Raw genomic sequence first — 13842 nt, 5'->3', positions numbered from 1 at the left:
CAGTTCCACCTACCTGCTAGTTTTCTGATGCCTTTGTTTCTTTAGAGCTTAGCTTTCTTGTGCAAGTTTTTGTGTTGAGATCCATCAATATTTATTGCTCATCATTAACTCTCTAGCTAACCCTGAACATTATAGTTAGTGAATCTCATCCATTCTTGTATAACAAATCCACAATAAAGTAGTAAGGCAGATACAATGTTTAGATTTTTGTGAAAGAATGTCTGAAAGAGTTCCTCCAAAAAGGAACAGTGACTAGGTAATGAACTTTCCTGCCTCTGATGAAATTACTTATGTCATCAGCCCCTAGACATCACACCCCTGAAATCTCCACTAGGCACCGTGGGAATTTGTCTTGTCAGTTGGGTGGAGGTAATGCAACATTCTTTCTTAACCAATTCAGAATTGCTCACAACCAGTTTAGAATTGTTCATCACCAGTGGCAGAGTAGAAACATCAAGCTCTAGATATATTGTTACTGCATCTTTGTTTCTTGAGAAGTTGATAATTTGCCTTAATTTATACTACTGAAAACATTTTAATCTACTTAATGACTTTTTAATTAAATACTCCTTTATTTTCAGTATACCATTTTTTCATCAATGCTCTTGTTTATTGTCTCCTCAACTACATTGTTTCGTAAGCAATGACTATGTCTTATACATTTGTAGAGTTGTGTCCACTCCCAGAATGCCTTCTAAAACATAGTAGATATCCAGTAAATCTGACTTGATGAAAAATTAGCTTTTAAGCTCTTAGTTTTGGCTTAATCGATTTAGAAATGTATGCTTTCTCTGTTTTTTAATGATAGTACCTTTGTCCTCATCGATGGTTTGTCTTTTCTGAAAAAAGCTTTCTGTGTTTTATAATTTGCTTTTATTTCAAATTTCCTAAAGCATGTGTTACCTTTCTAATTTGTGATAATTGAGATACATAAATATTTTATTGAACTGGGTATAAAATCCTTAGATTTGAATACTATGTTTGATGTATGCATTTGAGTACTAACAGATTTTTGACTTATGTTATTGATTAGTCATTTAGCAAGTAATAAATTTAAATTTAACAAGTAATTATTGTTAGTGTGGACAAAGCTGTGTGCTAGGAATCATTGATGTTTAGTTAGTGGGTAAATATGGGTACCATTTTAAAAAGTGCGTGCCATTAATTGCCAGTAAAATAAACAACTGTTTGTAATTTTGTCTTTATAGGGTAAAGTTCACCTTGAATTAAAACTGAATGAACTCATAACAGAGAATGGAACCGTGTGCCAACAGCTTGTAGTACAGTAAGCATATTTCTTTTACCAAAATCAGCTAGAAATAATTCTCTATTTTGTGTTCTTTGAATTTTACACCAACTTATTATTTTATTATTAGAGAAATGAAACTGCTATGCCATTCTTTTATTAAGTTGATTTCCTGTTTATTTTCTTAAATATAATCTCAGGTTATGATGAATTATAAATTTATCTAACCAATATTTACTGAATGTGTTTTGAATGATAGATACAGTCAGTGGGGTGTTATAGGATCATTGATGTTGGAAAGGCTTCCTAGTGGATGGCCTCTACAAACCTTGACACCACAGAGCACAGCATTAGGATGTTGGTGCTAAAACTTAATTTACTAGCTGTTCTAGAAATATGTTTTAGCCCAGTCCTCTACTGCTTCCCTCCAAACCAAACTCTTCCTCTGTATTATCAACAAATTACTGAATAGCCAACATATTCCATTTCTGAATGTTTTTCCTATCTTTGTCCTAACTGATATCTGAATATCCCAGAGGTAGTTTCCTCCTCTACTCCCTTCTCAGTTGGAGGCTATGTTTTCATTCACTCTGCCAAACTCTCTCTTCTGTTCAGTGAATTTATACTTTATACTTTTAATGTGATTGTTAATATATTGATACAGCTTTAATCTGCCATTTTACTTTTTTTGTCTTCCATTTTTTCTTTCTCTTTTTCTGTTGATTGAACATTCTTCAGAATTCTATTTTTTCTGTATGGTTTCCTTACAGTTTATTGCTGTATAATTTTTTTTAGTGCTTCTTTAGATTTACACTGTACATGAATGACTTACCTTAGTCTACTCGTGTTGACATTTTACCAGTTAGAATAAAGATAGAAACCTTACCTTTTTAAAATCAGAGCCCTCTGTTTGTCTTATAATTATCTTACATAATTTGAGAACCACCTCAGTGTTGAAAGTTTTGCTTCAGCCATCCAAAGCAAAAAGTCTTATGTTTATTGTGTTTACCCATAATTTTTCTCTTTCTGTATTTGTTTTTTTCCTTTCTGTTAAATATTCCTTCTTTTGTCACTTTCTTTATGTTAAGGGAATTTTCTCTTGCTATCTTTTGAGGGTGGGTCTGCTGGTGAAATTCTTTTTGTTTTCCTTCATCTGAGAATTTCTTGATTACTTCATTCTTAAGAGTAGTTTCACTGAATGTAGAATTTTGGGTTGACTGCTTTTTTTCCAGCCCATGAAAAATGTTCCTTTTGATTTACCTGTGGTTTTTCATGAGAAAACTACTGTCACTCAAATTGTTTTTCCCCAAAGCTTCCATCCTCACCTCTCCTGAAAGAGATTAAAAAAAAAAAAAAAAAAAAAAAAAAAAAGCCAGGTGGAGCCAGGCTGGACTCCATAAAAAGCTCTACACCAGAAAGAAGAACTTTATTTTTTTTTTTTTTTTAAGATTTATTTATTTATTTAATTTATTTTTACAAGCACTGGGTACAGTCAGAAGCGCGGGAGGGTGAGAGAATTCACCAGAGCCAGAGCGGGGAGCAGAGCAGACAGAAGGACCGAAGCACATAGCTGAGGGGAGCAGCGGGTGGCAGGAGAGGTCTGCGTGCCATGTGGGACCCTCCTCCGGTGGCTGGGGAGCAGCCGGTGATAGAACCAGCACTGCAGAGGCTGCGGGCAGCTTTGCAACCCAGCATTCAACCGCTGCGCCACCGGGGAGGCCCCAGAAAGAAGAACTTTAGAGTGAACTCACAAATCCTTTGAAAAGGCAAACTGACAGTGTGTATACTTCTCAACCCTGCAGAAGCTGTACCTACAGCAAGGGCAGAGCGGCAAGGCAGAGCAGCAATGGCCACTTGTGGGCAGCCATAGTGTTAAGTGGGCATACATGTGCCTGCTACACACACAGTGCTGCCTTTAAGCCAAGTGCAGGTTATTCCCAGAATGTGAGCCTAGAGATCCATATATTGCCCTTCCCATTGGGATGCCCGATGGGAAGCCCAATAGATCACAATCCCTGGAAGAAAGGAACAACAGACAGGGAGGTGAAGACAACCTAAGCACAGAATAAGGCTTACTTTGGAACAAAAACAGCAGGTAAAGGTGACTGTCACTCCTCAAAAAAGATTGAATATTAAAACCCAGACACCTCCCTCTACCTCACATCAAGGTAAACTAAGACGAGAACAAACCCCCGGTGACCCAGCCCCCCCACAACACACATAAATAACAATAAATCAGGCAATATACATACCTAGAAAGCAAGATGCTTCACAAAATGAAAAGGACATAAGTCCCAGGACGGAAGTATAAAGGAGACAGAAATAGAGAAACTATCCAAAAATGACTTCAGAACAATATGAAAAATATTTAATGAGAGGGCCTCCCCCGTGGCACAGCGGTTGAGCACTGGGTTGCGAGGCTGCCCGCAGCCTCTAAAGTGTCGGTTCGATCCCCGGCTGCTGGGCGAGGGTCCCACATGGCGCGCAGACCTCTCCAGCCACCCGCTGCTCCCCTCAGCAGTGTACCACGTCAGTCTTCCTGCTCTGCTCTCTCCTCTGGCTCTGGTGAATTCTCTCACCCTCCCGCGCTTCTAACTGTGCCCAGTGCTTGTATAAATAAATAAAATAAATCTTTTAAAAAAAATTAAATGAGATACAGGAAAGCCACTCAAAGGCAGGCAGGCAGACTCAAGACCTCAGAAGGAGATTCAGGAACAAAGAGAGTACTTCACCAAAGAGATTAAATTTATGAAAAGATCATTAAAAGAAAGTCTGAATGAAATACATACAAACTTAGTGCTTTAAATAACATCAAAACTGCAGGAGTTCAGCTGTAGAAGACTCAAACAAATTACTCGTTTAAAAGAAGAACACTCTCAAGACAAAGGAAAAATGAGGAAACTACAAAAAAAAGTTGGATTCAGCTAGAAGAGGAAACTTTCCCAGAAGGGGAGGAAAAAGAAATAGGACTAGAAAACCTATTTTAAAATGTCATAAATGAGAATGTACCAAACCTACAGAATGAATTAAATATGAAGTCTATCAAGCAGAGAGAATACCTAAATTCTTAGATGAAAAAGACACATTACTGTCAAGCTATCAAAAATCAAAGATAAAATTTTACAGGAAGCAAGAGGAAAAAAAATAATAAGAGCTTCCAAATTACAATTTTTCTGGATTTCAGTCTAGATGCACTCCAAGCAAGAAGAGACTGGAAGAAAATATTCACAGTCCTGAAAGTGTAGAACTCTCAGCCAAGACTTCTCTATCCTACAAAATTACTAAATAGGAAGGAATAATAAAGTTTTTCTCAGACAAACAGAAACTAATGGTCTTGGCTACCACTAGACCCATACTTCTAGTAACATTAAAAGGAGTTTTTCCACAAGGAAAGAAAATCTGAAGTCACAAACACCTTAGCAGAATGACAAGAGCAATGTAATACCAGTAACAAGAGCAAGAACACTAATAGTCAACATCAGCAAATACTAAGGGGGAGGTAGAAATGGCTAGAACCAGTACAAAGTCAGAGAACAAATACCAGCTCATAAAGGACCCAAAACATAGAAATTCAAGTAAAACCCCATGGCAACCATTAACCAAAAATCCAGAATAGACACCCACAGAAGAAGAAGCAAAGACATTGATAGAAATACCAAGGAAAGCCATACAGAAAGAGTAGAAAGAAACGGCAGAAAAAGAAAAAAAATCAAAAAACAAAATGACTGAAAATTTAACAGTTCATATCAATAATCACCCTAACTATGAATGGTCTGAATTCACCGAAAGAAAGACATAGGCCAACAATGTGGGTGACAAAATTCCAGCCATTAGTACTTTGTTTACAAGAGACCCATTTAAAATCAAAACATAAAAACAAACTAAAAGTAACAGTCTGGAATAAAGTAACAGTCTGGAATGCATGTTAATAACTCAGAGAGTGAACTAGGAACTGCTATTCTTATATTCAATAAGCTAGACTTTCAACTAAAAAGGTTTTCAGACAAAGATAGATACTATATAATCATCAATGGAACAACTCACGAAGGAGAGATAAATTATTAATATATATATGCTCTGAATATAGGCGCACCTAGTTATATAAAGCAACTATTAACACACCTAAAACAATATATCAACAAAAATACAGTTGTCAGAGATTTCAACACACCACTGATACAAAGAAATAGATTATCTACACAGAAAATTAACAAATAAAAATTCTTAAATGAAGTATTAGATCAGATGGATTTACTCGATATTTACAAAGTTTTCTATCCTAAAAACGAGTATACTTTCTTCTCCAGTATGCACGGAACATTTTCAAGAATAGATTACATACTAGGACATAAAACAAGTCTCAGAAGTATATGAAAATAGAAATTATATGAAGCATTTTCACAGACCACAGTGCTATATAAAGCTAGAAATTAACCACAAAAGGAATGCTGAAACCAAAATATGTGAAGAAGCCCTTGGGTCAATGAGGAAATCAAATTAAGATATGAAAAGATATCTAGGGACTAGTGAAAATGAAGACCCTGTGGGATGCTTTAAAAACAGTTCTGGTGGGAAGCTCATAGCAATACAGGCCCACATAATAAAACAAGAGAGATCCCAATTTAACAGTCTAACACTGCAGTTGAAGAAACTAGGAGAACAACAAAAGCACCCAAAAACCAGTAGAAGGCAAGAAATAATAAAATTAGAGCAGAAATAAATGAAATAGAAAACAAAAACAGTGCAAAAGATAAATGAAACCAAGAATTGGTTCTGTGAGAAAATAAAGTCCACAAGCCATTAGCTATGCTTTTAAAGAAGAGAGAAAACCGAAATTAATAGAATCTGAAATGAAAGCGATGAAATTACAGCAGATACTATGGAAAGACATAGGATCATAGAATATTTTATAAAAGACTATGCAAACAAACTGGACAACCTTGAAGAAATGGGCAAATTCTAACCTCCCAAGACTGAACCAGGATGAAGTAGATGGCTTAAACAGTCCAATCACAAGTGTTCAAATTGAAAGAGTAATATAAAGTCTCCCCAAGAATAAAAACCCAGCACCAGATGGCTTCACCAGTAAATTCTACCAAACCTATAAAGTAGGTCTTGTACCTATTTTAAAAACACTCTTTAAAAAAATTGAAGAGGGAATAAATCTCCTCAGTACATTCTATGAGACCAACTTACCCTGGTCCCCAAACCAAATGAAGACAGTATAAAAAAAGAAAATTATAGCCAGTATCTCTGATGAACGTAGATACAAAAATTCTCACCAAAATCTAGCAAACCAAATACAACATATCAAGAGAACTGTCTACCACAATCAAGTAGGCTTCATCCCAGAGATGGAAGTCTGATTCAACACATGTAAATCGATTAATGTCATCCATCAGATCAGCAAATAGGAAGGCAAAAATCACGTGATCAACTCAATAAATGCCAGAAAAGCATTTGACCAAAATCCAACATCCATTTATGATGATAACCCTCCAAAAAAAGGGGAATAAATGGAACATAGTAAATATTACAAAAACCATGTATGACAAACTTAAAGCCAATATTATTCTCAATGGTGAAAAGCTGAAAGCATTTCCACAAAGATCAGGAATGATAACAGGGATGTCCACTGAAACCACTGTAAATATCGTAATCCTGGAAGTCCTAGTTAAAGCAATTAGACAAAAGAACATAAAAGAAACCTAGATTGAAAAAGAAGTGAAACTCACTTTTCACAGATGACATGCTGATTGATATACTCAGAGAAACCAAAAGACTCTATAAAAAAACTTCTAGAAATAATAAGTGACTACAGTAAGGTATACACAAAAATCAGTGGCATTTCTGTAGTATGAACAATGTATCAGAAGAAAGGGAAATAAGGACTACAGTTCCATTGACAGTCATGCCAAAAAGAATAAAATACCTAGGATTAACCTAACTAAGCCAGTGAAGGAAGGACTTAATGAAAACAATGAAACTCTGTTAAAGGAAATAAAATAAAACACAAAGAAAATGTTAAGATGTCCCATGCTCCTGGGTAGGAAGAATTTCATAATTAAATTGGCCTTACCACAGTTAAATTGGCCTTACGATACAGAGTTAATGCAATACCTATTAAAATACCAATGACTTTATTTAAGAAATAGAACAATTACCAAATTTATATGGAACCATAAAAGGACTCCCCAAATAGCTAAAACAATCTTGAACTAAAAGAAAAATGGAGGCATCACACTTCATGACTTCAAACAATACAGTATGGTATCAGAACAAAACCAGAAACTCAGACCAAGGAATAGATCTGAAAACCCAGAGACAGATACATATTAATATGAACAGATAATATTCAATAAAGAAATTAAGACCACATGATGGAGAAAAGATAGCCTTTTTTTAAAAAATGGTGCTGGGAAACATGGATAGCCATGTGCAAAAAAAAGAAAGCAAGACCATAGTTAACATCGTACATGAAAATTCATTCAAAATGAATTAAAGATTTACACATAAGAACTAAAACCATAAAGTATTTGAAAGAAAATTATGGGGGGAACACACTATAAGACAACAACCACAAGGATGTATTTGGAATGCAATCCCAATCAGCAAGGGAAACAAGCAAAAATAAGCAAGTGCAACTCTTACCAAACTTAAAGCTTTTGCACCTCAAAAGAAACCATCACAAAAACAAAAAGACAACCTACAGAAAGAGAAAAAATGTTTGTATACCATACATCTGATAAGGGATTTATCTCTAAAATTTATAAAGTACTTACACAATCCAACAACAAAGTGACCCAATTAAAAAATAGGCAAAGGATCTCAGCAGACACATCTCTAAAGAAAACATTCAGATGGCCTATAGACATATGAAAAAATGTTTGTTCAAAATCACTTAGTGTAAAAGAAAGGCAAATTAAGACCACACTGAGATACCACCTCACACCTGTGAGAGGTCCATATGAAAAAGAACGGAATTAACAGATTTTGGAGAGGTTGCAGTAAATAAGGAACTCCCGTCCATTGTTGGTGGGAATACAAGCTGGTACAACCCCTGTGAAAATGGTATGGTGATGTCTCAAGAAAATAAAAATGGAAATTCCATTTGACCCAGCAATACTGCTGTTAGCTATTTATCCAAATACATGAAAATTTTAACACGAAAAGATCCACCTACACCTATCGCCATAGCAGCACTGTTTACAGTTGCCAAGTCATAGATCCACCCCAAGAGCCCTGCAAAAGATAAATGGATAGAGGAAACTGTGCAACATATATTCAATGGAATATTACACATATGTGAAGAAAGGTGAAGTGGTGGCATTTGGTAAAAAAAAAAATGCTACCTTGAGGTGATCATATTGAATAAAATCAACCAAAAAGTGAAATGTATCAGATAGTTTCACTTACCTACAGAATATAAATACCAAAAAACCAGTTACACACAAATAATAAAAGAAACAAAATTTGAACTATTAATAGCAAAAATGAAGATAATGGTACTATGGTGATGGTTCATGGGTGATATGGTGGAAGGAGAACTACAGGGACATATCTGAGGGGGGAAATCAGTTACCTTACAAAAAATGGACAACTGATACAAGAAAATAAACTAATTTAGAATTTTTTTTAAAAGATTAACTATTCAAAGTTCTTTCTAAGTCTTCTGTTGATACAATTAAAAAATCCAATCTAAAATGTTAAAAAAAAAAAGAAAGAAAAAGATGATAATGGTTACCAGAGGGAATAGGAGAAAGGATGGATGAAATGGGTCACAGAGGCAAATAAAGGTATAAGGGCACAGGTGATTTGGGGGAGGCAATAAAAAAAAAGTTCATGTTATAAATCAGTTTGAAAATAAATTTGCTTTTCCCTTATGAGTAAGGTACTATTTTTCCCTGGCTCCTTTAAAAAAAAATTTTTAGTTTTAGTTTTTGTGTCTTAGTTCAACAAATATATATTCTGTTTGGTAGTTACTGAGCTTTTTGATACTCTGTGTTTATAAGTTTTCAGCCATTTCTTTTAAAACTTTATCAGTTCTGCCATCTTCTTCCTTTCCTTTTTAGACTCCAGTGATATAGGTCTTTGATCTTTTGTTATAGTAACAAAAGTCTCTGAGGCTCTGCCTCTTTTTTCCATCTCAGTCTGTTTTCCCTCTTGTTCATATGGGGTAATTCCTGTTGTTTTGTCTCTGAGTTCACTAATTCTTTCCTGTCTTCTCCATTCTGCTGTTGAACCTATCGAGTTTTTTTTTATTTTGGTTATTATGTTTTTCAGTTCTAAAGTGTCCATTTGCTTCTTCTTTATATCTTTTATTTCTTTGGAGAGACCTTTTTATTTTGCTGAAGTGTTCTTTTTTCCCCATTTATTTAAAACAAGTTTATAATTGCTCATTGAATCATTTCTATGATGACTGCTTTCATATCCTTGTCAGATAATTACAGCATCCATGTTATCTCAGTATCTTTATCTATTGTCTTTTCTCATTTAAGTTGAAGATTTTTTTTGGGGGGTACAATAAGTGGTTTTCAGTTGTAGTCTAGATATTTTGGGAATTGTATTCAAGATTCTGAATCTTACTTAAATCTTTTAACCAGTCTCCCTGACACTGCTGGTAGGGAAAGAGAAGTGCCTATTTATTTATGTCAAGTAGAGGTAAAAGCCCAGGTCCTGACTTACCCTGTGTTGATACCCCTGAGGGAGGAATGACAAGAGTTCTTGTTTGTTTTTTATGGGACTGGGGAGTTCAGGCTCCTCACTATCCTCTCCTGTCACCTCTCTGGGATAAGAAGAAGTGCATCATTGTTGCACCATGTGACTGCCAGTGACACATTTAGGAGTTAATTACCCCCGGTAGGTGGTGAAAGTTTTGCCTTCCCACTCACCCTTCTCTGACGCTAACTACCCTGACATGAAGGGCGAGGAGGGTCTTATTGCTCCTAGGTGGGGATGGACATCTAGACTTCCCATGTGGTCTCTGCTGACATCAGGGATTCTTACAGCCTTTAACAGGTAGAAGGTGGGACTCTTTTCTCAACCTTCAGCCTTTGTTGGGGTAAGGGGGGAGGGTGCAGCCACTAGTTTTTCATGGTGTTTTATTGGATTAGATGGTTACTATCTAAAGGTTTCTGCCTTTAAGCTCTGTTTCCTGGTCCTTTGGCTAGAGAGAACTGGCTTTTATTTAGGGCATTTTTTGTCTATGTCCACTGGTGTCACTGGGTTGGTAGCTTCTCCAGTACTCAGTCTGGGGTATATAAAGTATAAAGTGGGCCTCCCCGGTGGCTTAGTGGGTTGAGCGCAGCGCTGTGAAGCTGTCCACAAACTCTGCAGCGTGGGTTCGATTCCTGGCCGACCAGGGAGATTCCCACATAGCATGGCAGACCTCTCCTGTTGCGCCTGCTGCTCCCCTCAGCAGTGTATTTCGGTCATCTGCCTATTCTGCTTCCCGCTCTGTCTCTGGTGAAGCCTCTGGCCTGTGCCCCAGATCTTGTGTAAAATAAATAAATCTTTAAAAAAAAAACAAAAACAACTAATTTTAAAAAAAAGTATAAAGGTCAAGAATATACTGTGGTGTCTTTCCTTAGTCTTGAGATCTTTACTGTTAATGTTTTCTTATGTTTGGTTTATACCTGTCTAGGATTTTTAACTAGACTGTAATTGAAACATTACTGTATGAACTCTTCATTACTATGCTCTTTGTATTTACTAATTTTTTTTTGTCATATCTAATCCCCTGTTATCCCACTCTTTTTCATGTAAGAGCTTGTGTTTTTCATCCATAGACTCAGTTTTTAATGTCCTCTATGTCTGTCAAACATGAGAGACATAATGAAAACAACTCTTTTAATGTCATTCTCTTCTATCATTCGTATAGTTTCTGGTTCTGTTACTACTGATTTGTTTGGGCATATTTTCTTGAGTCTTTGCATTCCTATTTTTTATTGGGTGCTAGACAATTCCAAGGTTGCTGGGTGTTTTTGTATTATGAATATGCTTGAGAACTCAGTTACTTGGAAACAGCTTGATTCTTTTATGGTTTGCCTTTAAGCTTTGTTAGGTAAATTAAGAGTAGCTGTTAGTCTGGGGCTACACTTTCCCACTACTGAGGCAACATCCATGTTCCAGGTTTACTACTGTAGTTAGTGACACCTCATGTTAGCTATTTGTGGGCTTCAGTAATTGTTCCCTATGTTTTTTTCTTTTTAAAATATTTATTTTTGTTGCAGTAACATTGGTTTATAACAGTATATAGGTTTCAGGTATGCAGATTTTTATGTCAACATCTGTGTGTGGTACATTGAGTTCATCACCAAAAGTACAGTTTCCATCCACCACCACACAGTTGACACCTTTTACCCAGTTTACTCATCTTCCTTTCCCCTTCCCTTCTGGTAACCAGTATTTTGTTCTTGTATTCTAAGAGTATTTTTTGTTTTGCTTCTTTATCAACAACATATAAGTGAAGTCATGTATTTGTCTTCCTCTAACTTATTTCACTTAGCATAATACCTTCTAAGTCCATCCATGTTGCAAATGACCGGATTCATCATATATATATGTGTGTGTGTGTGTGTGTGTATATATATATATATATATGTATATATTTACACACAGACACATTAAGTACATATACATCATCTTTATCTACTCATCCATCATTGAGCACTTAGGTTGTTTCCAACCCTTGGCTATTGTGAATAATGTGGCGATGAACATGGGATGGGGGTGCATACATCTCAAATTAGGATTTTTTTATTCTTCAGATAAATGTAATGTAATAGCTGGATTACATCATTCAGGAAGAGCATTTTCTATTGTTAATTTTTTGAGGACTCTCCATATTGTTTTCCATATTAACTTACCAATTTACATTTCCTTTTCCCTGCATCCTCACCAACACTTGTTGTTTCTTGCCTTTTTTATAATAGACATCACAGGTGTCAAGTGATATCTCGTGGCTTTGATTTGTATTTCCCCAAAAAATAAAAGACATGGAACACTTTTTCATGTGCCTACTGGCCATCTATATTTCCTCTTTGGAGAAGTATATTTTGCTTTGTTAAAATGACCATTTTAACAGTGTTGATTCTAGTCCATGATCACAGGATATCGTTTCCTTTTATTGATTTATTTTTTTTCTTCAATTTCTTTCAGTACTGTTTTCACATTTTTCAGTGTATAGGTCTTTTACCTCCTTGATTAAATTTAGTCCTAAAATATTTTATTCTTTTTTGTTGCAGTTATAAATAGGGTTGTTTCTTTAATGTCTCTTTATACTGGTTTATTATATACGGAAAATAGTTGATTTTTGCATATTGATTTTGTAGTCTATAACTTTACTGGTATTTGTTTATTATTTCTAATAGATTTTTTATGGGGTCCTTAGGGTTTTTGTGCATAAAATCCTATCATATGCAAATAGTGACAATTTTGCTTCTTCCTTTCCTATTTGGATGCCCTCTCCCCTATTTTTAATGTCTGATTGCTACTATTGCTACTGATTTTCTGCATTTGTTTTGATTCTTTGTGGGGGGGGGTAAAGCCACTCCATTTACTCCATCTTGACTATATGTAGAAGTTTTTTTTATTAAATAAACATTAGAGAAATATTTTCTATTCAACAAGTTTTGACTAAATAAGCTTGTAATTTCTAAAAAAAAGTTTTGTTTTGTTTTTTTTTTTTTTTTTTAATAGAGGCATGCTTTATTTATTTGTTTGCTGGTTTGTTTGTTTGTTTTGTTTATACATGCACTGGGTACAGTCAGAAGCACGGGAGGGTGAGAGAATTCACCAGAGCCAGAGCGGGGAGCAGAGCAGGCAGAAGGACCGAAGTACACTGCTGAGGGGAGCAGCGGGCGGCAGGAGAGGTCTGCGCGCCATGTGGGACCCTCCTCCGGTGGCCGGGGAGCAGCCGGGGATCGAACCGGCACCGCAGAGGCCGCGGGCAGCTTCGCAACCCAGCGCTCAACCGCTGCGCCACCGGGGAGGCCCCTAAAAAAAAGTTTTAATATAAAATGCTTTACATATCATATGTAAACATAATATGACACAATTTCGTATAGTAAGATTATTTTCCATGTTTATTTTATGCTCATCTGTGGCTCACATGTGAAATTGCTTGGCACATGGATTCCAAGAATAGTGGTATTCTAGGCAATTAGGAAGGTAAACTTTCATAAATGTGCAGCAAATAAATAACAATTCTATCAGAAAGTCCAATTTTTAAAGTGCCTTAACATTTGAAAATTAATAACTAAAGATTTTTATAGATGCAGACTTTTGGCTTATGGGAATCTTGTTTTGGTTTGGGGGTATTCACATGAACTTTCGTTATACTGAACTGAGTTGTCTAAATTTTTCGAGTTTCATAAAATTATAGTAAATTTCAGTAGTTAAGACTTCTTATAATTAGTGTTTGTATGAGGTTAATTTGGTATTGCATGGAGAGTAATACAGTATATCTTCAGGCACAGTAGGAAAGTATAATGATGCTGGATTTAAAAAAAAAAAAACTAAGAAAGTACAAGTTGAGTCTGGACCTACTTCTCACAAATTGTATTGCCTATTTAGCCTTTTTTGTCACTATCTCA

The 13842-nt window shown here is 35.7% G+C and overlaps 1 protein-coding gene across 2 annotated transcripts in view; it reads left to right on the top strand.

The window, feature by feature from the left end:
- The window catches only part of RASA2 (RAS p21 protein activator 2), a 117335-nt gene that overhangs the window by 52863 nt on the left and 50630 nt on the right, over window positions 1-13842 (top strand). For both annotated transcript variants that reach the window (XM_037525867.2, XM_037525868.2), the window contains exon 5: window positions 1209-1285. In XM_037525867.2, coding sequence (XP_037381764.1) covers window positions 1209-1285 — 77 coding nt within the window. The remainder of the gene's footprint in view (window positions 1-1208; window positions 1286-13842) is intronic.

The sequence above is a fragment of the Talpa occidentalis genome, unplaced genomic scaffold (assembly GCF_014898055.3).
Source record: "Talpa occidentalis isolate TD23 unplaced genomic scaffold, MPIMG_talOcc4v2.1 talOcc4.4, whole genome shotgun sequence".
NCBI lineage: Eukaryota > Metazoa > Chordata > Mammalia > Eulipotyphla > Talpidae > Talpa > Talpa occidentalis.
The sequence above is the reverse complement of the archived record's forward strand: the minus strand, read 5'-3'. Positions and strand labels throughout refer to the sequence as shown.